At 37.8% G+C, this 25,012-nt stretch overlaps 1 protein-coding gene across 7 annotated transcripts in view; it reads right to left on the minus strand.

Annotated features, from left to right (window-relative positions):
• OSBPL8 (oxysterol binding protein like 8) overlaps positions 1-25,012 on the minus strand; it is an 83,390-nt gene that overhangs the window by 29,326 nt on the left and 29,052 nt on the right. For 2 of the 7 annotated variants that reach the window (XM_040061354.2, XM_040061356.2), the window contains exons 3-4: positions 20,312-20,348; positions 16,422-16,556 (exon numbers count right to left, since the gene is read on the minus strand). In XM_040061354.2, the coding sequence (XP_039917288.1) occupies positions 16,422-16,556; positions 20,312-20,348 (172 nt within the window). Of the gene's footprint in view, positions 1-16,421; positions 16,557-17,307; positions 17,401-20,311; positions 20,349-25,012 lie in introns of all 7 variants that reach the window. The other 5 variants (XM_040061359.2, XM_040061358.2, XM_040061357.2 and 2 more) reach the window with 5 other exon arrangements.

Below are 25,012 nucleotides of genomic sequence, written 5' to 3' on the forward strand. Positions count from 1 at the left end.
AAATGCTGCACCTGATCCAATAACCCAATGAACTGTAAACATAACATGCCAACTTTTGTCCTTTCATTTTCTTATTCTCCCCTACCTGCATCCATGCAGGCACAGAGAAGAGTACTAAATAAAGCCTTTTTTGTTTGTTCATTTCTGTAGCGTTCTGATCTAGATGATTGTTAAATACCACCTACACGAAAGCAAATCTGACTAAAATCACCAGTCAAGACTTTTTTGCAAGAAAATGGTAGAAGTTCCTTACACTGGCCTTGAATTTATACTTTCAACTTGACACTGAAGAAGCATAACTACAAGGCTTTATATTAAAACAGTTGTCAAAATCCCATGTTTCTCTTCTGTGACAAGCCCCACACTCTCCAGTATCCAAAAAGCAAAGTAAGTTGGTGTCTGTGCGACAGTGGAAAACAGGGTCACAACTGATATAAGAACTGCCACACAGCTGCCATGTGCCAGAGAATCTTTTCTGGAACCTGGCACCAACATCACGCAGAAAAATCTCTGACTGCGCGTACAAGACACAACATCTCACTCCTTGATCCATTTTATTTGAGGAGGGCGGTGGCAGCGTAAAGCTTTTACAAACAGGAATAAAACAAATTGCACAATGCATTTATCTGAGTAAGTTAATATGCCGTCATTTACACACTCTCTGGAGACGAGGCAGATGAGACCATGGAGTCATGCATGGATTTCAGAACAGCCCAGGCAGCTGAAAAGCCTGGCACAGGGGTGTCCAGGAGCTGTGCCCATGAGAGGGCACTGCACCAGCAGGGACACCCTGCACCCATGGACACAGCACCAGCAGGACAGCGCATTCTTGGACACCGCACCGCTTTGGAGCATCCCTCTGGGCATGGTCCCAACTTTGAAACAGAAATCTGTATTCTGATCCCTGAAATGAGAAGACTTACTAGAGAAACTCCTTGAGTTTACATTCTTCAGGGGAATGTGTGTATGTAAGGGGCTTTGAAAGAATTATTAACTTTCTGTAGCAGTGTTGGGTAGTTTGTCCATAGTAGGATTTTTTTTTTTTTTGCTGGTGTTATTATTATCTTCAGTCTTCCATGACCTAGAAACTCTAAGATGGAATTGATTAATTTATCATAATTACACATCCTGGGAAGATTCATGGAGTTAAAGGGCCATTAGATTGAACTCCAGGTTACAAGAGAAATCTTAAGATTCCTCTTGATTTTGGTCTGGTAATCAGTCTTTTGGAGATTTTTCTCCCTTTATATTTATTATCCTTTTTAAGACCAAATTTTTAAAAACTATATACTGCAGTACAATATCTCATTTTATGTCCAGAGAAAGGAATTCCTACATGCTTTATAAACAACTTTTACACATCTTCATAGAAGCCCCACCTGGGCATAGTTCATTCATTCCTTTGGTTTTAAATTCTTCCAACACACCTGCAATAGATTTTTCAGCTAATGAAAACCTATAACATAGAAGACCATTTGACAACAGGGAAGAAATACCTTGACAGGCGAAAGATTTGTAGTACTAAGGAATCCACAAAAAATCCAGACACCAGAAGCCACATTTTCTATATAATACCAAATGCAAAAGCACATTTTCTATGGTACTAGTTATCAGGCATGAAAAAACCCAAAGATTGCTTAAAGCCTCAGAGGCTACACTTGCCTTAGTTCACTGAGAAGTTACTGGATTCAATGCCAGACTTAGGCAGTCACACACACACACCAGAACCATAACAGAGGCTTTCTCATCATCCAGTGCCCGAGAGAAATTCCCCAAAAGGAATCAAATCCCACTGAAAATGCAACGCATTTTCTAATGACTTTCCCATTTTTGTTTATTTAATGGCACATACAGAAGCCTTAGTGAGGGGGAATCAGCAAGGAAGCGCTAAGTCAGGATTGTTCTTACAGAAGAGAAATTATAATTCCAAGCTTGCTTTCTAAAGCACAACAGTTTTAAAGGACTTTACACACCCTTATCCAACAGACATACATTTTTTATTTTCACAAACAAGCTTTGCATCAGTATCACCAAGAAGAAACGAAACCACAAAGAGCTATTCTGTCCCAGAGAACTGGACATGAAGACCAAAGTTCAGTTGCATTTCCATGAATTTCACCTCCTTGCTTTCCGTGTTTCGAGCTGGAGAGGCGTGCGTGCCAGCTGATTCATGAACCTACCCATCACATGGGCTCTTCCCCTCCTTACCCACAGCACAGAAAAGGGCTCTCAGGGGTTCTTTACCAAAGCTAAGTCAGGATGCTGCACCTCCTGGAACACCTTGTACTGCACCATCTTGGTCTGTGAGGAAACCCAGTCATCCAGCTTTGCATCCCCCACCATCCTACTGCTAACCTCCCTCTGTGTAGAGGGATAAGCTCACAACACAGACAGCTGTCTGGAGCAGAGGCTGCCAGAGCACAAGAGGCTAGAAGCAGGGTGTAATAAAAAGAAAGTATTTCAAGTTTTTCAATATTTATCAGTAGTGGTTTTGTGCTTAATATTTTAGCTGACTTGTTCTTTCCCACCTTGTAACTCAATCAGCAGCTATTTAACAAAATAACCTGAGCCCACATTTCACAGTGTAGAAATTCAGGTGTTGAAGACAGTCCCTTTCTCTAAATTCCTCTCTATTGAATCCTTTGAATTTATGTATCATTTTCTATCTACAATCCTGAAAGCAATCTTTAGAGTTAGGAGCACCACTACTGTACTATAAAGCAGTTCTGAGCATCAGTGGTTGCATTAAGAGTAACACTACATCTTAACAGACTTCCTCCCAGTGTGATCTTTCTTATCTTAATAGCTCAGGTGCCACGGGTGCTGAAAGCTGATCCCAGTGCCAGTGCAGTCAGCCACAGTTCATGGTATGACCTCAGAAGCCAAGGGAAACTGTCCATTACTGCATTTCTACTGTGAGCATTCAGCATGTTCTTCCAAAACTTGCTTTGTTAGGAGCTTTCAGAGAGATTTAAGAGCCTGACAGAGGAACCAGAACCCTGGCATACAAGACATCAATGAACCAAAATCAAACAGCGCTGCTTTAGAGATTGAGGCATATTATGTGGTCATTACCAAAAAAAAAATCTTCAAAACACTGTTGTTGACAAAAAGTGAGGCTATATACACTACAAAATTAAAGACTATTTAGGATAAAGACCGTGGCAGGGTACAGTTTCAAAAAAATCTGTCTAGGTTATAGATTTCAATTTTCAAGCATAGCATACTTTTTGAAGTTGCATCCACAATCTGTCCCTTCAGTCAATTCTGAAGGAAGGGAAAAACCAAAACCAACCACATAACCCTTACACCTTGAATACTGGTTTTGTGCCTCTCAAAAAATGCCATCTGCAATTACAATACATGAGAAAAATACACCAGAAAATAAGCACATTACTTTTTAATGTCAGATCTATTTATCCTAAAAAAAAAATAATTATTATCCATTGGAGGCTCTATTTCAAACATACAGAAAAAACAGTAAAGAAACCAATGCATGAGAAGATCACAAACAGCAATCCAAGAAATAAAATTACTGACTTCCAAGTGGAAAGAAAGGAACAGCCTGATTTGATTACTGGTGCGCATGTGCAGTTTTGAGGAACAAATAATTGAGCTGGAAAATGCTTTTGGAAGAACTATGAGCTGTACTTAGTGGGAATTATCAACACTGGTGCTATATAACAAATACACCAGAAAATTTAAAAAAAAAAAAAAAAAAAAAGAAAAATCTTTTTAAATAATTGAACACAGGGGACCATAGTCTTTTTAACTGACTGACTTTCAAAAGCTTATTGACAACCAGATTTAAGAGTACAGTCCCATATTAACTAATTCAGATTCCTCCATGGACTTTGAAAGCAAAGTAATCAGAAAAGTAAGCAAAGTCCTTTTATGCATTTTCTAACAGTAGTATTTTCTTTTGTTAGCACCATGAAAAATTAAAAAAAAAAAAGCTGAAAAAAACCAAATCAAACAAAACAAAAAACACCAAAAACCCACAAAAAAAACCCCAACCAAGGACTGTCATCACTGTAGCTATACATGAGTATATTTAAAAGAGACTCTTTGCTTAAACCAAACTGAAAGAGTATATAAAGAATGTTCATTATGCATGTTAGCAATGTTGAAATTCTTCAGAGACATATGGAAGATTCCAAAAGAGAAAGCATTTTTTAAGTCTATGCACTTAAATTTTTCCATTTGTTCTGCATTTTCAGTAGTCATTCATTGTCTGCTTTGAACAGTGATCAGCTGTAATTGCAGAATTCTATACGGAAAGGAAGTAAATTCAAAATGAGATCCTTTTGTTCCCCCCCACTAATTACCAGATTACACATATTTCTTTTAAAGGTAGGAAGCACCTGTCTAGTTGCCAACTTTCATGCTTTGAGATCTTTTATTTTGTAAGCAGCTTGAAAAACCTCAGTGTTAGATTCTCGGTAGAAGGCTAATCATTTCCTGAAACAGAATGAAAGGAAACATTCCAGGATAAAACAAGTTTAATAAAACATGCAACCTTCCCCATACTCTACACCCAACTCAGCTGCAGGGCTTTAGAACCAGGGCTTACAAATTCAGTGAGCCATGCTGCAGGAGGTACCCAATAGAAAGTGAAAACTGTTTTATTCCTTCCCCCACAACATCCTGGCCCTGTGGGACTACAAAAAAGTGCATCTCTGCGTATGCACAAGACAAATTCCACATCTAGAGCAATCCTGGCAAGAATGCACTGCTTGTACTATGTCCCCCTTCAGGAATGGGTGACCTTATAACACATTTTCAAGCACTGAGGCTTTCTGAAATAAACTGCTGAAACTCAGGTACCTATGGCAGAAGTGTACATTATGAACAATGATGTGCAATGATCTACAAATCATTTCAATCTACAAATTCATTTCAACATTACAGTAGCGATTTTCAGGAAACTATAAATCTGAGCAAAAGGAGATTGAAGCCCTTTCTGAGGTTGTAAGTCTTCAAAATCTTGCACTACAGAGTTTAGCAAGGCTATGTTTTTAGCCCTCATTTACTATCTTGTCATTTTATGGCAAATCATTGATGACCAGCCTGAAGATTTTCCAGTTGTTACAGCTAAATGAAAACCTTCTGCTGTACCTTACAATTTTAAAGCAGATTCATTATGTGTGTGTAGGGGGTGGGGGCAGGTAGCAGCGGAAAGTACAAGAGAGGAAGACCACATCACAGAAACTCAGTCCTAAAAGCCCAAACAACCAAAACAAACATTCCAGTCAGCCTCAAATACACGAATGCATTTTAAAGTGAGATTTGTGGCAGTGTAAAAAGCTAACTTACTCATTTCTCTGTCTGCAAATCTCGCCACTACAAAGAGCTGTTATCTAAATGCATACAAGCAATAAATACTCTTTCCAGTTTCTACTGACATCTCAGTACATTTACTCTCATTCAAGCATGAAAATTTGAGGTGGAAATTATATTCGCTTCTGTAGATTTTAAGAAATGGAAGACCGAAACAAACCTGATAAAGCAGGAGAGAGCTCGTTATATCCGCCAAATGAAGCATTCCGGGTGAGCTTTCGGCCATCAGCTCTTGGAGAAAACACAGATGAAATCCCAGCACATGAAGAAAACCTGCGTCGCACTGGACCTTCTTCCTTCATGAGTTAAGGTGTTTGTGTAAGGATTATGTTCTCTGTGAAAGCTGGTTAGCATAAGCTGCTTGGAGCAAAAGTGTTGCAGTAGCAGCCTTTTACCTCACATTCTGATGAGTAAGATACAAAAGAGGAAAAAAAAAGAAACAAACGAAGGGCGCACATGAAAAATGCAGCGAAGAGACAGAGGCTGCCAAATCAGCAGCAAGCCAAGCAACACTATACTCCTCTCATCAAAGCCTCTAGGATGCTTAAAGTGGAATGGCTTTGCTTCAGCTCCTTTTTCTGGGAAACACACCACATCTCATTTTTTACCTCTCAGTTTTGGCCCTACTCATTTCTAAGCACACAAAAATGGTACCTATGTTTCAAGGATTCTTTAAATCAAATTCCTGAGTCTTTCAAGTCCCAAATTTATATTGTACAAAGGACAACTCATGAGCTTTGTGGCTTCTCTGTTTGATATCGTAGTATGTTGTGGGTATCTGAAAAGGGAGTCAATTGTTTGCATTACGCAGCCAAGTTGAATTTTCCTGTTCAGGCACTCACCTAACTAGTTTTTGTCAACTGACTGCCATGGCCTCTACATCTTCATTTCTTATCTTTCTTTAAAAGGTGAGGCAACTGCTTTTTCTTCATAAAACTCTCCCATATTTTTTATACAAACTAGCCTGACGCATGGAAGAGCTGCCCTAAATAAACTCCACAAAAAAGGTTTTTTATTATTAATGCCCCAAATCTTTTATTCAATGAATAAAACACTTAAATGGGCCAGCTTAAATTTTAAACATAAAAAAGATTCCAGTAAACTGTGCTTCAAGACTAGAAATCTGCTGGTCCAAACTCCTCCTGCTGGCAGCTACCAGAGTAAAGTGAAATAATTTCTCCCTAACCACCTTCATCCACTGCTCATTACATCAGCAGCCTCTTTGCTGCAATGACTGGTGTGCACAGCCACCCTCTTCCAAATGTGGAACTCCCATTTGGTGTTTCTCTGCTGGTCCCATTTTCCCCATCAAACCTTATTTCTGACAAAACAGGTTTTGAAACCTTCTCTACTAAAAAGCAAGACAATAGGAAAGCAAGAATTGCCTTGAAAATAAGAACTTGAGTTCTCACTTACTCCATACTAGAGGCCTCCTTTTCTTACAAAGTGAATCACGTACCATAAATTAAATTAGTAGTAGCATGAATGTTATTAATCCCCAAATAATACTATTTACTCCATCTCCTTATACAAAGAAGTGTAGTTAACTTCCCAACTCATGACAAGATAAAAAGATGTAACAGAAAAAAAAACAAAGATGAGGCACGGATAGCCATCAACAGAAACCATTACATGCTATATGGAAAACACGATTCACTTAAGCACAGGGAGTAGGAAAAACTGGACAAGCATCATGTATTCAGGCCTGTCTCCATTTATCCAATCCTGTGCCTCACACTTCCTTCAGCAGAAACAGTCCTTGTCCAGATGTCCCAGAAGGAACAAAACAAGCAGCTAAAAAAAAAAAAGGAGTGGAATGGCAGGGCAATGAGGAGGAAATGCAAGGAGGAGAAGACTACCTTTTCTTCTGTTTGGGTTTTTTTTGTTTGTTTTGTTTTTAATAAACACAGCTCCATATCACCTCTCCAAATCTGTCTTAACTACAAAACAGAGCAAATACCTTGGCCCAAATCTATTCAGAATATGCATTTTCTTTTTTTTTTTTTTTTTTCCTAATTAAAAATCAAGAGAAAGCTGCAGTAAATCTCCCCTTACACACAGAAGGAACTGTATCCTCTCATTACAGACCTACCTTGCCCAGTTAATGAGGCTGTTATCTCCTCTTTCAGAGTCAGGGCTGTGACCCCGCCCAGAACACTCTGCTTACACTGGTATCTGGTGTTTCCATGTCACTCTGCTACTGGAATGGCTGGATCACACAGACTAAAGAGAGGGGAGGCTCCTACATCAGACACCTGCACACCACTTTGTCTGCATCTGCTTCCAGCTGCTGGATCCTACCTGCCAGCCCACCAGCTTGTTTCACAACTGGGTCTTCTCTGCCACCTTATGTTCACATTACTAAGAAGTGGCTGTATTTCCAGGGGTTTCAGGAAACAACATGATCCTGAAGACCTTTCCCTTACTTCTCTCCATGCCCTCTCAGGTCCCTTGACACTGCTCATGTAGCCAAACTGTAAACAAGAACAGATTAAAATACCTCTTTCTCCTTCCTATGCCCTTTTTTCCATTTAGAACTGAAACTGAACTCTTTGGGTAGATAAAATTAAAAATTTCAATATGGATAATGTTACATTTCCCCTCTCTGAGGCTCTTTCCAGCCAAGGAAGCTGTTATCCAGGCATGATAAGCACCTTCTGCTTTAACTCAACAGCAACACAGGAAAGGCAGGATCTCAGCCTTTTACCAAAATATGACTCTGTCTCACTACTAAAACAGAGGAGGAAAAGAAGAAATCTAATTTAAACTTCTTCCTTCATCTCCTCACCCCTTCCCCCCAACCCCACCAAAGAAAAAAAAATCCTATAAATCCTTCTTCTTCTTCTTCTCTCCTTCCTGAAAATAAATTCAGACAGAATAGGTCCATCTACTGATGAAACCACACTTCGTGATCATAGACTAACATCCCAGGCAGCCTTCTATCCTTTCAATATAAGTTTTGAGTGCTTTAAGAATTGATATACTTAGAAAATGCCCTCTCATAATCAGCTTATAAATTTATATCGTTTCAGACACTCATGAGTAGAACTACAGCCAAGTCCAACAGCATAAGTCAGACATGGCAAAAAAGCCTGCATAAACAGGGAAGTATCTGTACTCTGGCTTAAAGGCATCAGGTGCATGACACAGTGTATCTGTACGTGAATATATCAGCTTTTTCATGACAAAAGTTTAAGTCACTATAGGAGGCACTAGACTAAGTATGCCACTGAAACAGAAAAAAGTTTCCTGGTTTCCCTGTTTTATAAAACATGTATATCAGCAGGAAGACAAAATCCCTACCTAACTGAAATATTTATTTCATGTATCTCAGGGCAGGAGAGTTGGGGGGAGCACAAGGGGAAGAATCCATTCTCAGTCAATCTCTTTAGAGGAGGAAAACTTATTTAATGTATATATTTTTCTAAAGGACAGAATGCATTTCCCACATCAGATATTGAATCAGGGCTTCTTCAATAGTAAATAGTAAATGACAGCTGAAAAACCAGTCCTAATCCCGTGCTTAAGACATTCTTCCAGGATATTGCCTGGAGCAAAATGTAAAATCTCAGTGTACAAAACAAAGTAAAATAGAAGATACATGGAGTTCTGATGACTTGTGAACACTTTTGACAAAGTCCGGCTTTAGTTTTAAAACATTTCTCCAATGAAAAAATATTTACAGCTGAAAAAGACAGTCTTAACATAAAAGACCTCTCTAAATTGTAAAGGCACGAATTCAGTAAAATTGAACTGATACTGATGCAGTAATGCAACTAAGACTACATCTAGTGATGCAAAGTAAAAGAAAAAAAAAAATCCTTTTCCCCTTATAGATATCCAAAGAAAAGCCAAAATCTTCTTAAAACCAAACTCTGTGAAAGCTAGAGAAAAAAAGAAAGACGAAGGAAAGCTTGGTGTAGTAGAGGAAGGCAGAAGCCTTTCAGACTTGCCCTGCAATTTTGACAGTAATTTGTCCTGACATTTCAACATCACTACCTTTTCTAGTAGAATTCCATGTCCTAGTCCATGAAAAGGTCAAAAATAATTCTCTACATGCAGTATAAACACACTCTTTGCAACATGCAGAAAACAGAAAAAGAAAACAGCTAGCCTATCATACCTATGAAGGTTTTATCCAACACCTGATTTTCACATGTGGATTTGAAGTAAAGTCAGTTTTTCCTATTTAATAAAAAGGGTATTAAAGATATACTTGCCTTCAGCACTGATATTTGATTTAGAAAAAAAGTATACCTAAACCATGAAGCTACAAGTTGGGGAGAGGTTGAGAGAGGCAAATTTCTTTCACCAAATATTCTTCTGTTCTCTGGTATTTCCAAGTCCAGTGCAGTTTAGCTGAGTAATTCCAGGAGCAAGCCTGAGAGTGGTGATGAATGCCCACCAAGGCTCCTCATGCACGGCTGGCAACTGTACCTGTCCACACCTCTTCACTTGCTAACAGCCTGCTCAGCTCCTCCCACACAGAGTAAATAGCTTTGCTCACTGCTCAGGTTTCAACATCATCATCTCAACCCTTATGAAATTCTCAAAGTCACGGCTCAGGTTCAAGTAGGCCAGTCCTGCAGAGACTGTCATGAAGAAAGAGAACTTGCATGAGATGTTTCACAGCAATCAGCCCTCCTGTGCCTTTTGAACCCAGTACCACACTTTCATAAAGCTATAACCCACACAGAAAGCAATATATGCAATTTACCCAAGCCACAAATACTGGGTGGAGTAGCATTTCAGAAATGGCAAGTTCTAATAAACATAATGACTTGCAGAGAGGAATGTGCCATAGTATGCATGACAGTAAGAAAGCAGGAAGTCAGGACAGTGTATTCAGGAGACTAACCACACACAGCAGAACTTAAAATATCTACAAGAAATTCAATTTTATAACACAGGCTAAGGTCAGATTATTTAGGGCTCAAGCTCCTTCCTCCTACTGTGACCAGAGCCTCACTCACATCCCATTTAAGACAAGCATCACTAAAGCTACTCCAGAAAAGTTACAGTTTTGTGGAACTGGGGCTTCATTTCCATACTCTGTCAAAAACCTGAAAAGCGACCCCCTATGTCCCTAGGCTCAGGACCCTGCAGCAGGACAACAGGCATTGATCTAATACCACCTAAAGAACAACTAGTGCCCATGGCTCCCACACACTGTTGATTACAAAATACTTCCTCATCATCAAAAGCAAGGCAAGACAAATTAAAATACCTCCTAATAAAACAAGAAAGACAGAGAGTCTCCAAGCATGAGGGCTTGTAAGGTTTTAGAAAGAATTCTTACAGGGTAGGAGAAAGCAAAAGCATTAACATTTTTCTAAGACATTAGATGTATTTACTTTGCAGAGAAGGTGCCTCACTTCAGAAGCAACACTTACTGTTAATATTGAAGGATTAAGAAAAAAGCTTTTTGGCAAGCCTCAAATAAACCTTTAACAGTTTCTTCTTCAGGAGTGAGACAATGAGACAGACTTATGGGAAGATGAAGTGAAGTAACAAAGTATGACAGGTTTAGTAATAAATTGTTCTTACTATGTCAAGACAGTAAATTATTTAGCCATTCTTCAGCTTCTCTATTCAAAGAACAGATAGAGTGAAGGGAAACAGGAGACTTCATGTAGTTACTTCCATGACTAATTCTGCCTGCATGTAGAGAGTAAACTCATAGGAAAGGTGAAAAGAAAAAGAGAAATCACTATTAAAGATAAAATATAACCCAACTCTCCAGGAAACAGCTAGGTTTGCAGATTGGCAAGATTTTGCCATCTGCAAGCCAAATACTATTACCAAAAAGAATTACTAAGCCTCTGAAAGCATCAGTTGGAAAAAAAACAAACAAAACCACACAAACTGGAATTTAAGCAGCGATCAACTCCCAGAGGAGTTACAGTCTGGCCTGTGCTCCATCTGCTGTAATTATGGGCAGTGGGATTTCCCTCCCCAGCTCCAAGGCAGTTCCCCCCTGCTGTGACTTCAGTCTCATGCATCCACATGGAAGAACATGACCTCTTAGCAGAAATGTGCCCAGAGCACCACAGCCAAGTCCCTGTATCAAGCAGAGCTGCTAATACTTTGAAAAGGCTTCGAGTTCACTGCCACAGGGCTGCAACTTTGCTTCTGTTGGTCCACAGGAATTTGCCTTCCACTGACAGCTGGTTAAGAGGAGATGCATTGCTGTATCTCCAAGACTTCTTGCACACTGACCACCAGGAACCCAAAACAGGGATGACGAGTCAGGAGCTCCGAGACCTTTGTTACTGTCCAGTGAAACAAATTGTGCTCCTGCTGTCAGCTGAGCCAAACAACTGAAACAAGTGGGGTTTTTTTAAAAGCTCCAAGTTGCACAGGTCAACAACAAATCAGCTTTAACTTGTTAGTTGCCTTAGGTACACAGTCAGTAACATCTGAGTTTGATATTTTCTGGGTCATTAGGGCTCCAAAGGCATCTCATCCCTTCAACTAATAACAGCTAATAACTGTTCTTTAGGAACTACTGCTTGAAAATGCCTATTCTTCACTTTCCATCTTCTCTCACACACAAAAATAGTTAAATTCCTATTTTCTCCAAAAACACAGCATCCTGTGGATTAAAATCCCAGCACTAGCATATCCTTTAAATGTTTTCTCTGGAGTTGTTTAAAGTACAAGCTCAGCACAGACAAAACTGCCCTCACTCTTCTCCAAAACCACCTTCACTTCCTTCCAATTCACGGTCATCATCATCACTGGAAGATATATAATTTTGTTTCCACTGTCAACCCTCCCTCTGCACCTAAGCCACTTCTGCTTCTCAGTCACGTAACACAATATATTTTTAATCACATTGCAAATTGAATTAACAAGTACTGCTCTGCTGTAAAAGAAAGACAGATCCTGTTTCTCATCTCCTGTCACTCTTCTTCAGGTCACACACATCCCAGAAGGTCAGAGTCACATTTTCACCTCATCTGCATCTCACCAATGTTTTGAATAAAAATAGGAAAAATACAGAGAAGTCTGACATTTTCAAGCATTGTATTACAGAATTTTTAATAATACTATCTTAACTAGTTTCCTCTATTTACCACAAATATTGCTATTTAAGTATCTATGCTGTCCTCATAAAAAATTTGAAATATGTTTTAAGAAATATTTGTAAGTTAGAAACATTATTAATCATTTATAAGGAGACTGCTGATTTTAATAAATTTTACGTGACCACTATTTCTGCCTTAATTCATTTTATCAAAGAAATAAATCGGTATGACTGAGTTAATAAGATTTACAAGAATTCAATTTACCAGGGATAATTTGACATAAACAGAAGACATCAGCTAGCAAAAGTAAGCTCGATGGAAGTTTAGTTGTTTGTTCATTAATAGTTAATGACATTTTTAACCACTGAATGAAAATATAGAAAATGAGCTAAATTAGCATCATACTATCTGTGTCAGCTGCTAAAACTGAAAGATGATTTAGCAGTACTAACATCTATACACACTACACTTAAAAAGTTATGGTCTAGGTGAGTTGGCAAGGCCATGCTGCCCGCTAGAGCCTAAAGACACACCATGCCACAAACATAAGCAAAGCTTCACAGATAAAGTTGACTCCCCAAGCTCATTAAAGTTTCCATCAAAAGGCCACTGAATTATTTAGGTCCTATTCCAAGTCTGATTAGTCAAAATATTGAGCAAAAAATCATAGTATAAGCATTTAGTATGTCCAAGACACGTTAGTTGTAGTATTATGATCAGGACTAGGCTATTCTGACACTCCAGTTAACTACTTGATGGGCAAGGTAGGAATAAATTAAATACACAAAAATTAAAAATAAAAGCCCATCTCAGGATCAATGCTATATATGGCCGAGTTAATGTTTGGCCACTAAAATTCTAAACTTTCTACATAAACAAGTTAAAATAACACAGGAAAAATCTCCAGCTTTTTTTTTTTTTTTTTTTTTTTCTTCCCTTTCTTTTCTTTTAATACATTTCCATCAAAAACCTTGCTAAAACTTTCTATGGAAGTGAGTGTGACCTCCACACCTATACACGACATGCCAGTCTGTAGCCTCACAGGTAAGCTACTTCAGCCTCAGAATAAAGGACAGCATAACCTCAAGGATCTTAAAAATATTTCTGTAAAACAGTGCAAAGATCATATAGAACAGTGACATTTCAAAAAGACTTTTGCTGAACAATCACTAGACAATGCTGCCAGATCAAATTGTACTCCACATTTATAAAATAAATCTGTATATTGGACTCCAAGAAGACGACTCCCATCTCTGTTTCAGACAACATACTAAGCTCCATCTCACAAGAATGACAGGACTGAGGGAAGAGGAAAACACATCTTAGACTAAGGAAAACAAGTACAGGAAAATAGAAGCTTTCTGAAATCCAGAGCTATGGTCAGAAATGAAAACACAGTATTTATACACAGCAGCACCTAAAATGATAAAATACATACCACTTACAACTTTACATTGACATATTACATGGTTCTCTCTGTTCTAAATAGGAAGTCAGTGGCTCAAACTGATGTTGTACGCCTATCTCCCCTACCTTGCAGTAAGACTCATGTAATACTTGTCATTAGGATCTTACTTAAAATTTAAAACACAAGCAGATGACAGAAATTAAGCCTGTTCCAGTAGATTTTCCAAAAAATGGCCACTGAGCATGTCTGTCCCTAGACAGCCACTGTGGTGGTTTCCACGTTAACACGAAAGTTAGTACTGCTCACCAAAGACACTGCCCCATCACAGGCTCTGTTCCACTCCCGCTCACCCGGTTTTGAGCTACAAGTTCCATGCCAAAGTGGCCTTGCAACACAGGTGCTTTTTATTCAGGCAGCAGGAAACAACTTAGGTAAGTGGCCAAATAGCATTGCACAACATCCAACTGCTTAGCAGCAAAAGCTAAGTACCTGTGTCACACTTCTCCCTTATATATATTTAATCAGTTCTTTGTAGATGGTATCATACATTTTTCTGTTTTGATTCTTTGTTATTCTGTGTCTAGCATGATACTGAATTGTTTATTTACATTACTCATCTCCTAAGGCTGACCTCAGGTGTCAGTGACTGAAAGTGTTTCCATTTAGCTCCTTGAAAATGCCCTCCAATTCTGCATCTAAATATTTCCTATCTCATTATACCATACCATAGGCACATCGTAAAGAGCTTGGTTAACAGGATTTCAGTTCCAACAGTCAGCCTTAAGTACTCCATCACATTAAGCTCTGTTCTACTTCATATTTTTCAGACTTCCAGTGCATCTCTTTTTCTCCGAAGTAATAAGCTCACATTTTCACCAGCACTGTAATTTTGCCATAGGAATAACTACCATCAATTATTTTTCCAGTTTTTAAATGTCAGTCAACCCACTCCATAAAAATCACCTCCCAAGCTGTAGATAGGCTGCAAGACAGTAATTGTGGGTTGCTGAAGCCCAGGCCACATTGTACCATTTCTCTACTAAGATTGAATGAAAGCCAAATTTCTGGTTTCATGAAAGTACGGCCTTATATTTAGTAGTTCTCCTGGAAAACAAAGTCAGTGATGACTGATGCAAAAAAACCACAAATACATTTAACTGGTTTACATTCATTTATATAATGCCTGAAATATTCAGAAGAAAAAAAAAATCTGGAGAGAAAACTTAATATCTACAAGAAGCTTGACGTAGGACAATCAAGTCTTAGTGCTTTTCAAGCCCATTTTAATGATTTTCCTATGAAAGCCCCGAATTAACACAACAGTTTGACTTTATAACTTAGTGGGAACATCAAAATTAAAAGGAAGAATTTATTAGAATATTCAAATACATAATACACTCCAGCATTTGTCTAGTAAAGGATACAGCACAGTAGAGACAAAATAACCAAAAATTCTTTCAACATTATAAAAATTACAAACAAATTATATTTACATGATACAGAAAATATTTCCAGACTAAGCTTGACACAAGCCAGAGGACATCAAGTGATGTTCCAGTGAGTTAACATCAGGAATTAGAAAACATATCTGAGCTAGCTGTGTGTAGTACCAAAAATACTACCATAATAACTTTAGAATACAGAAAAATACTACCAGACTGAGCACAGTAACAACTGTCTTTGTTTCAAAGTTTATTTCTTGTCTAATAGAACTGAATGGGAAAACAGAAAACAAGGTTACCTAAGACACTGCATTTATTACTCTGAAACATTAGCATCATTACTTTGACAAAGCAATCTGTGGCAGTTAGGGAGACTCATACCAAAACCAGCTAAAATATAAAACCAGGAACAGGAACACTATTCATGAAAAAAACTACAGGAAGCATGGATGATGAGCATGGATGCCAATAATAAAAGGGAAGAGAATATTAACTTTAAAAGCCTGAAGTTTTCACTAAGAACTTCACACACCCCAGGCAAGATGTCCAGTGATTTCCTAAGCAATAAATGCAAGTCGTTTCAAATGCAAATAAGCACAAGGAGAGCAACTATTGCTTGTTTTTTTAGTTTCTTGAACAGCTTATCAGCCTGTCAGGTCTGCTAATGAGTTTCGCTTTCCATCAAGTCAGTTCTCATGGATCCAGAGAGTTTGTTTTAACAGGTTTAAGCAAGGCACAGGGACCACTTGCAAGCTGGCAAAAAATAGTGTTGAGACTTTTTTTTTTTTTTTGCTTTTTCTAAAGAGAAGGGTCTTTCAGTAGAAGTAATTGTTGAAATATCTTTCCACAAATGTTCCATTTACATCATAATGCTGCTGCATAAAGACACAACTAGAATACTATGAAAAGAACATTACCATTTTCAAGACTACACAAAATAATCATTTACAATCATGTGGACTGTTCTCCCATTAAACAAATCACAGCATGCCTTAATACACTAGTGCATCACATCATGCACTTTTTCCTGTTTCAGATTAACACAGAAAGATACAAATAATTACGTACAAAATTTCAATATGTTTTTTTCCTTACCTCTGTATTGTAAAAGGCAGTGATTTTAAACCAGTATTTGGGACAGATAATTAATGTTAGAATTTAAGTTCTTTAAAACCTCTGTAAAAAATAACTTTCTCTTACCGTGACTATGGGCAGTTCCTGGACTGAGACATGGTTGGAGTAACTCTTTGGTTGGAGTAAAATAGGCTTCTTTCCCCTGGTGCTGGTTCATTTTTCCTGGAGTTATAGGCTGTTCATCACTGTTTGTCAACGCTGCTGAAATATAAAATGGATGCTCATTCAATGATGTTATATGCTTGTGCATAGATTTCTATTAAAATTTTCACTGCTATTTATGAAACTGGTATTCAACTGCTCTGTTGTGAAACATGTCATTCTAAAAACCGAGGTTTTCAAAACAGATATTTGCTTTGGAGAGGATGGCAGAAAGAAGCCAGTAAGACTGGTCTAAGACATGAGGCAAAAGATGGAAACAAAAATTAGCATGAGGTTGGAAAGGCTGATACTCAATACAGATACAGCACTAAGATGTTGCTTATCTTCTGAAATACTTATTTTCTTTGTCAATTCTGTGATAGCTTTTGGTTTAACTAGCCATAACTCAGCCAACCCATGAAACAACTTGCCAGATCAAGCTGTACAAACACCCCAGAAAGCTAAGATGAATGCCTGTATATACAACACAAGAAACAAACCTTAGCAATACATATCATGTACAAATTCTGTCAAGGCAAAGGCTTAAAGCAGAAGAGTTACTCTCCTTGAACCTCATCAGTCTGAAAGACTTGTCTGGTGTATTCTTACCTATTTCTAGGATCACCTGGCCAGCCATCCTGTTTTAAAGTTTCTGTACATTTTGTTAAGCGGCACACAACAAAAGTGTACCTTTTTTAATAGTCAAAGAATGACTACCTCTGAAACACCTGTCGTGGGAAAGCAGATATACTGACAACGTGTTCAAAGAGGGAAACAAGCAATATTTACTAAAGAAAAGACAGGAACTTACAACACTGATGATTTTAAGAGTTCCCAAGCTTTCCTTAAAAGTTCAGCAGAAGATTTGAGTCAAACCAAAGAAGTTCTATTCTCTGGATGAACTCTGCAAAGTACAAAGGCCTTCTTAGATTTATCACTACTCTTATTACAGTAGTGGAAACATTTTGCAGCAAAACCTGGAATGAACACAAAGCAGTATGAAAAAATAAAAAGGTGCTTGAGTGTCCAGAGGAGGGCAAGAAAGATAGTGAAGGGTCTGGAGCACAAGTCTGATGAGGATGGCTGAAGGAGCAGGGGGCTATTTAGCCTGAAGAAAAGCGGATTCAGGGTAGACTTTACTGCTCTCTACAACTACCTGAAATGTAGCTTCTCCCACATAACAGGTGACAGGACAAGAGGAAACAGCCTCAATTTGTGGCATGAGAGGTTCAGATTGTATATGAGAAAAATTTCTTCACCACAAGGCTTCTCAAGCGTTGGAAGAGGCTGTCCAGGGAAGTATCACCCATCCTGGAGGTATTTAAAAAGATATACAGATGTGGCACTTGGGGACATGGTTTAGTGGTGACTCGGCAATGGTGGGTTAACAGTTGGACTTGATGATTCTTAAATGTGTTTTCCAATCCTAAATGATTCTATGAAGAATACAAGGATTGCAATACACCCACCTGTATTACCTTTCTACAAGAGATGAGCCATCTAAAGCTCTGCTCCAGGCAAACTATACTCTATCGGAACTGCTGCTGAGGAAAAATATGTGAGGAAATGGACAAGGGGAGGCAACAAGTTCATTTACGAGCTAATTTTATAGAACCCAAGTCTATCAGTGCCAGAAGGCTGGTATTTCAAAGTCGTGTCTGATTGTGCTCTTCTTGTACCAAAATAGCTGTTTTTTGTCCTGCAATTGCAAGTAAGGGAAAGTGGGGAGCAGGGCAGTCGCTGAAGTCTCAGGAAAGGACTGTGCAACAAAAGGTCTTGTACATGAAAATAAAAGGGGGGGAAGAAAACAGCTGCTTCACAGGTTTCCACAAAATAGGTCACTGTAAAGAGAGTGAGCTATACCTGTTTTAAAGATTTAAGGCGTACAGCGTACTGAAGGAGGACCAACTTTCAGCCAATTAGCTGAAAACTGCTTTTGATGAGCCACTGACCACTCAGGTTCTACAGGGATGGGATTTCTCAGTGTAATGTGCTTTGCAGGCCCCCCCACCAGCCCCCATGCCACTGCAGCAGGTGACGCTGTGGGCTCCGCTGAAGGAACTGCACTAACAACCCTCTCCTGAGTAACCTGTGCACAAGGCTTGTTTGTGAATGCGCAGCATGCAGCACTGCTAGCTCTTTTTTAAGCTTTGGGAATTCCAAAGGTTTCTTTAAGCTGTCACAATGCAATAATTTCTCAGGCAGTACTTGCCAGTAACCCAGAGAATAAGCAAGCTCTGCATGTAAGTGTTACTAAAGCACGAGCTACATTCAGCTGTTTTGACTCAGTCACACTAACAGGACTACAAACTTCAAGCTCACTGTAAAATTCATATTCCTTCATCAGGAGTCAATTAGGTCCTGCAACAACTCCTAGGACTGTGGGAAAAGCTCTTTTCCTACCAGAGTTTATGTATCACCTAATACAGAATACCATGTAGCAAGCACTTTGCATGCCTGGGGATTCAAGCTGAATTTCTTAAACCACAAACATATCTGGGTTTTTGAGAAATTCCATCTATAAAGCTGAAGAATGATAGGCAGGAGAGTTTTTTAATCTCTGTTTTATACAAAGCATCATAAAAGTACTAAACGAGGTGGAAATAAATCAGTTAAGAACATAATTATTTATCCACACCATAGCAGCCACTAGGAGGAAGTTGTCCCCCTTCCTGCAAAATGCCTCATCCTAATGCTCAGACATTTGCTCTGAGGTGAGGGAGAAGACAAGGCTTTATTTTAGAGAAGAAACAACAAATAGTAAATATCAAAGCCTCCTTGTGACTCTTTAGAGGTCACATTTCAATGCGAACAGAACTGTTGAGAGTTGAGAATACATACTTTGCTCATGTTCATCATACTGGTCATCAAATTACTAATATATAAGTTTGTCAGTAGAATTCATACCTTAGAAGAAACATAAATTGGAGTCTTTACAGCCAATTTATTTCAGGTAAAGCTATGAAAAAAAAATCTGAAGTGTCAGATTCCCACTTCTGTTTCTATGATGAGCCTGTGAAAGTGCCTGCACCACTGAAAATAGCACAAGGAAGTCACATACAGGAAGAGGTTTATTACAATTCAATTCAACATTGTTTTTTAATGTCTATAATAAGCCATATCAGCCAAGACCATAGCTGCACAGATTTCTCACAGAAAAAAGAAAAAATTTGTGCCTGCATCTTTCTTTATCTCACATGCATAAACTCTTAATCCCAGGCAAAATTACTCTGCCAATCATACTAATGCCCTTCAAAGTAAGTCTTCAGTCATACATACATCTGGAGTTTTCCCTAGGACTTCACCAGATCCAGTCCTGAAGAACTACTATATAAATAAACCTGTTCAATTCTGAATACATGAAATTATTGAAATTAAGGGAACCACACATAGCACTAGAAATTGACAAGCTCAAAAATAAAAAACTGTTTCTGAACCATTATTTCCATATTTTTACTACCTATACACTACAATAGCATTTAAAAGTTTCATTTCAAACTGATAAAAATAGCTTTTTCTCTTCCAGATAAATAATATAAAAGGGTTTGGTTTTTTTTTTTTTCCCTGGCCAGGACTGAGAGAGGTGAAGAATAAACTTTTCCCAATAAAAAATAAAGGCTATTGCAGGGCAACATTTGGAAGAGTGGTATGCCAGGCAAAACATTTTTCCAACAGCAAATTTTTACCACATTTCAACTTCTCAATTATGATACAGAAGAAAATCTAGTATTTATCCCAGCAACTATATGCAAAGATATATGCCAGCTACTATGGACATATGTGCAAACATAATGTAGGAGAGAGGAGTTACTTACTTGATAGTCCAGGAGAGTCTCTGTTCTCACCATGATGCTGTGTACACATACAATTGAGGAATGAAGAACAGCAAACATAAAAATCCAGGCCAGGAAGAAGCAAGTGCACAAAAAGCAGCAGCAGCAGCGGGAAAGAAGGACAATGAAAACAGTGTTAGTTCATAATTAAAATACAACATGCACCTCAATGCCAAAGGCAAGACCTCAAGAGACTCCGCAGCTCAGAAAAGTTGAAGCAACAAATCTGACAAATATGCTTATAGAAAAGCCATTATTAGAAGCCATCATTAGTAAACAGCAACTGCCTCAATCACTTCTTCTGAGTGGAAACTCTCCAGCAGCAATTTAGTGCTCATATGACTTGATACACAGCATTTTTAAAGGAATTTTAAGCTGGAGTGGTTTCAAATGACTGAAGCTCTGAAGAAAGCTGAAATAACACAAAATGTTTCCAAAACCACTCCACTTTCAGAAGTGCGCTTTGGAAAGAAAAAAAAAAAACAAAAAAAACACAACAACTTTAAAGCTGTAAGTAATATGCAAGCACCTACTAATGCTAAATCCAAGCCTGACTGCTTTTGCGTACAAACACGAACTTTGAAGCCACAGATTCAGTTTATCTACAAATACAGGTAACATTTGAAATTGCTTAGGATGCAAGACAAACAGTGCAGTTTTAAATTTAAGAGGATATTTTATGTCTATTTCCACAGAACCAAGTTGCATAAAATTTCTCTCCCATTGAATGCACCAAATATAGGCACTAAAGGAGAATACTACACCGTAATAGCCTGCACACCCTTCTGGTATTTGATCTGGAATCTTTTTAAAATCCTTGCTAATCAAGACCATAATCAAGGCTAAGATCCCACTGTGCTCAGTCATGTACAGACAAAAGGCAAATTCCACTTAAGTCTTTAAAAATTTACTATTTGAATTCACAGATTTAAAATCTGTGAATTATAAAAAAATAGAAAACAAGAATACTGATCAGCATGAACATTTTCTCCTTAAAAATAAAATAAATCCAAGCATGACATATCTTCTATATCCCAAATAAAAAACTTGTGTTCCATAAAGTAGTGAAATCCATGCTCTGCTTTAAAGAGGATCCAATCTTGCCTCTCTTATCAGGACTTAAAAGCAGGAAAAGTAAAAGAGAAAAATCATAATCAAAATCTCTGCAAGCAGGAATCTTGTCTTGCACTCCTGACCTCAAAATATTGATTTTTTTTTTTTTTCATCCCTCACATCTGCCTAAGGGTGTTAAACTGTAAATTGACTGTTCAATGTGCAAATGCAAAGTACTGCAATAATACACAGCAATTGCAGTACACATCATTGGCAAGGTGAGGGAACCCTTCTTTCATAATTCTGCACTTTCTGGAACAGGACTTGACTGAACACGAAAAACTGAAATAAAATATCAATATAAGCACACTTGGCAAATAACCTTTTATTCCGGCCAGAGACTAAATTCAGGTCAAAGAGTGAAGCCCATGAACTTACCAGACAGGTTTGGGTAGTAGTACGTGAAATGTATTCAAGAATTCAATGGCTTTCAAGGCAAAGTGTTTATTCTTAATATACAGATACCATACTGCAGACTAAGAAACACTTTATGTTCAGATGGGAACTGTCCTACCCTATGCTGATTTTAGATTCAAGAGAACAAGAAGCCTGCAGAAACTATACAGAGATCCAGCAACTGACTGAAGGACTGGGAGCGCTGCTATTCAGCACTGGGCTGCTTTATTTGTCACTGGCAGCTGGAAAGCAAGACAAGAGAAGTGGAAAAATAAACAGGAAACAGACACACAGGATCAGAAATACCTGAGACTCAGCCAGATCCTCACTTGCAGTGTGTTACTTATGTGTGAGAGAAATAAGAATGAAAAGGCACCGCTGCATGTCCTGTCTCCCTGCCTGCCCTGCAAGCAGCCCTGGCCAAGATACAACATGACACCAGAGAGCAGGGCAACCTGTCACCCGAGATGACAATGCAGGGGCTTTTCATGTAAATATTTTAGCATTGCATGGTTAATCCTATGAACTGGTACAAAGAGCTCCTATGCCAGAGGCTGAAACACAAGCCTGTCTAACCCTGTCCTTGATCTTTTCCAATTGACATTCTGTTTACACACCAAACTCTCTGTTGCTGGTCAACCCGCTCTCTTTATCAGAGGTATTTGGGTCTGTCTATTTACCTAAAACCTGCAGAATATATATTTCTAAACACTGGTGCGAGATGTTAAGGTACTGAAATGAGATGTTTTGGCCAAAAAAGACCTTTTCATTTTTCCAATGGCCTATTACACCTCTATCACATGTAATTGATATCACTGCAGACTGGGGTTCCAAACAACTAAGGGAACAAAGCATGACAGTTTCACTACTTCAGTGTTTCCTCTAAAAAGAATGCTCTCAGGACATTCCTGTCCATCATCACCCACAACTCTTACTCTAAATATACAAAATTAAGATAAACATACACATATTCCCAGAGGCACAGCCCACCCTTGTTTTCACATTCTATAATTAATGACATTGATTACAGATTACAGAACAAGTCCTTTGACAGGTTCTCAATGCTATGTGATCGACTTCATTTCTACAGAAGCACAATTACTTTAAAATGTTGCTACCAAAATATATGAAGCCAGTACTCCTCCCAGTAAAGTTTTTGACTAAGACTTAGAAGTAACACCAGCAATATAAATCCAGCAATATAAAGCATCACGAGACAGCAGATGTATTTGTTTTTATACAAAGACAGCTCACATGCCTTGAAAAAGCACTATTTTTAGATGTTCATTTCTCAGAAATAAAGCTTATAACAACTGCTACTAAATTTTAAGTTATACCTGCCAAGTTCTTCTAAAAAAATAAAATCCTTTTCCTGTTGAATATTAGGGTAAAAGCGAAAATATATGTCACACTAGCATGTCTGAATCTTATATTGCAAAAGTTTTTTAAAAACACTGTTTTACAATCAAAACATACAGCTTAATTTTTAATAGTTTAAATGAACATTCTAAAGCCAAGTGTGAGTTTTCACCTTGTGGAAGACAGACTTTCCCTGAAGGCAGTCTCTGATACGAGTAAACATATTAAAATGAATCCAGTTAGATTTAAATTCAGGACCATTGACCCAACCTACAAATCTGATCAACAAAAAGGACCTCTATTCAATGCTTCAAGGAAAAAAGGTGCTTTTATGTCTGTTGTTGTATTAAGTAGCAAGGATTCACACTGACTGTACAAGTTACATTGCAGGTAAATTATTTATTAAGTATATGCCTTAGCTAAAATTAGAAGTGGCTAAAAATTACTAAAAATATATTTGAAAAAAGAATGGATATATCATATATTTCCATGTAATGTTCTAAGTTCTGAGGCAGTGAGATTTGATTAAATTACTATTATTATTAATTTTTATTATTTTATAGAAAAGTAGACAAAACCCATTCTCAAACAAGAACTCAAAGCATCTGTTATTTTACACTATTTTAATGGTGTCAGACCACAAAAATAGTTTGCTGAGTTGTCACAGCCTTTGTCTTCAAATTTATGTTTACTACATATCAACCTAATTGTTAAGACAGGAAGATCATTTAATATAAGACTTTTCTCTGTACACCAGTTCTGGAAAGGAATGAGCACAGCACTAAGGTCTGTGATCTACTCTTTTGTCCTTTTATAAGCAAGCCAAAAAAAACAAATTAGAAAGCTGACACCTCTAAGAATGTTTTTTTTCAGATACCTCCTAGAAACATCCCAAAGGACTTAAAAGTGGAGAAAAGAGTTGATCAGTATTCCTCATGCACAGTGGAACACATGTAGTTCATGAATTTTATCATGACAATGGAACTTTTAAAAAAAAAAATGCAAACAAAGAGATTGCACCTAAAAGTCCGAAAAATTTTAAACATGATTTCAAAAACTTTAAATTTCTGGGAAATGTCAGGATTTGCATTGACTAAAGGTCTTCAAAACTACTGGGTCAATCTCTCTTAAAATACATACGGTATTTCTAATATTTCATTTTCACTTTTTTTGCTATGATATACACTAGGCTGTATATTGGACTACCAAATAAGCTTTCAAAATTGCTTTTAACACCTGTAGTGCAGCACGCAGAACTTGACATAGTAACTGCAGTTTAGACAGACAATTACCCCACTGGCTGATATTTTGATAAGAAATTCTTAAAGTAGCCTATTACAATATACCATCAGAAAAAAAAAAAAAGTATTCTGAGATGACACTTCAGAAGCACATAGGATGAAAGGCAATCTATCCTTACACTGAGCACTCTTCTAAAGGAGTCTTGGTAAAACAGACTCATTTTGAGGTACCTTCTTAAGACCATGCTATTCTGAAGGCATGTCACAAAAAGAAAAGTAGCATATTTTATGTTACATTGAAGTGTTTTGTAAACTGGTACTTTTTTATATATTTTGAGGAAACAAGCACAGCAACTGAAATGACAGCTTTTTTTTTTTTTTTTAAATGAAAATACCCTACTTACAGTTGACACTCATAGCATGCTGCATCTGGAATATAAATGCATAGGCCATGCAGCAAACCAATGAATTTGTTCATTACAGAAAAAAACCCAAGAATTTTCTTAACGCAAGGCAAAGCCATTTGTCTCCAAACTCACCACTTAAGACAAAAACAAAAACAAAACACTTGGTC

This window comes from Hirundo rustica, chromosome 4 (genome assembly GCF_015227805.2).
Source record: "Hirundo rustica isolate bHirRus1 chromosome 4, bHirRus1.pri.v3, whole genome shotgun sequence".
NCBI lineage: Eukaryota > Metazoa > Chordata > Aves > Passeriformes > Hirundinidae > Hirundo > Hirundo rustica.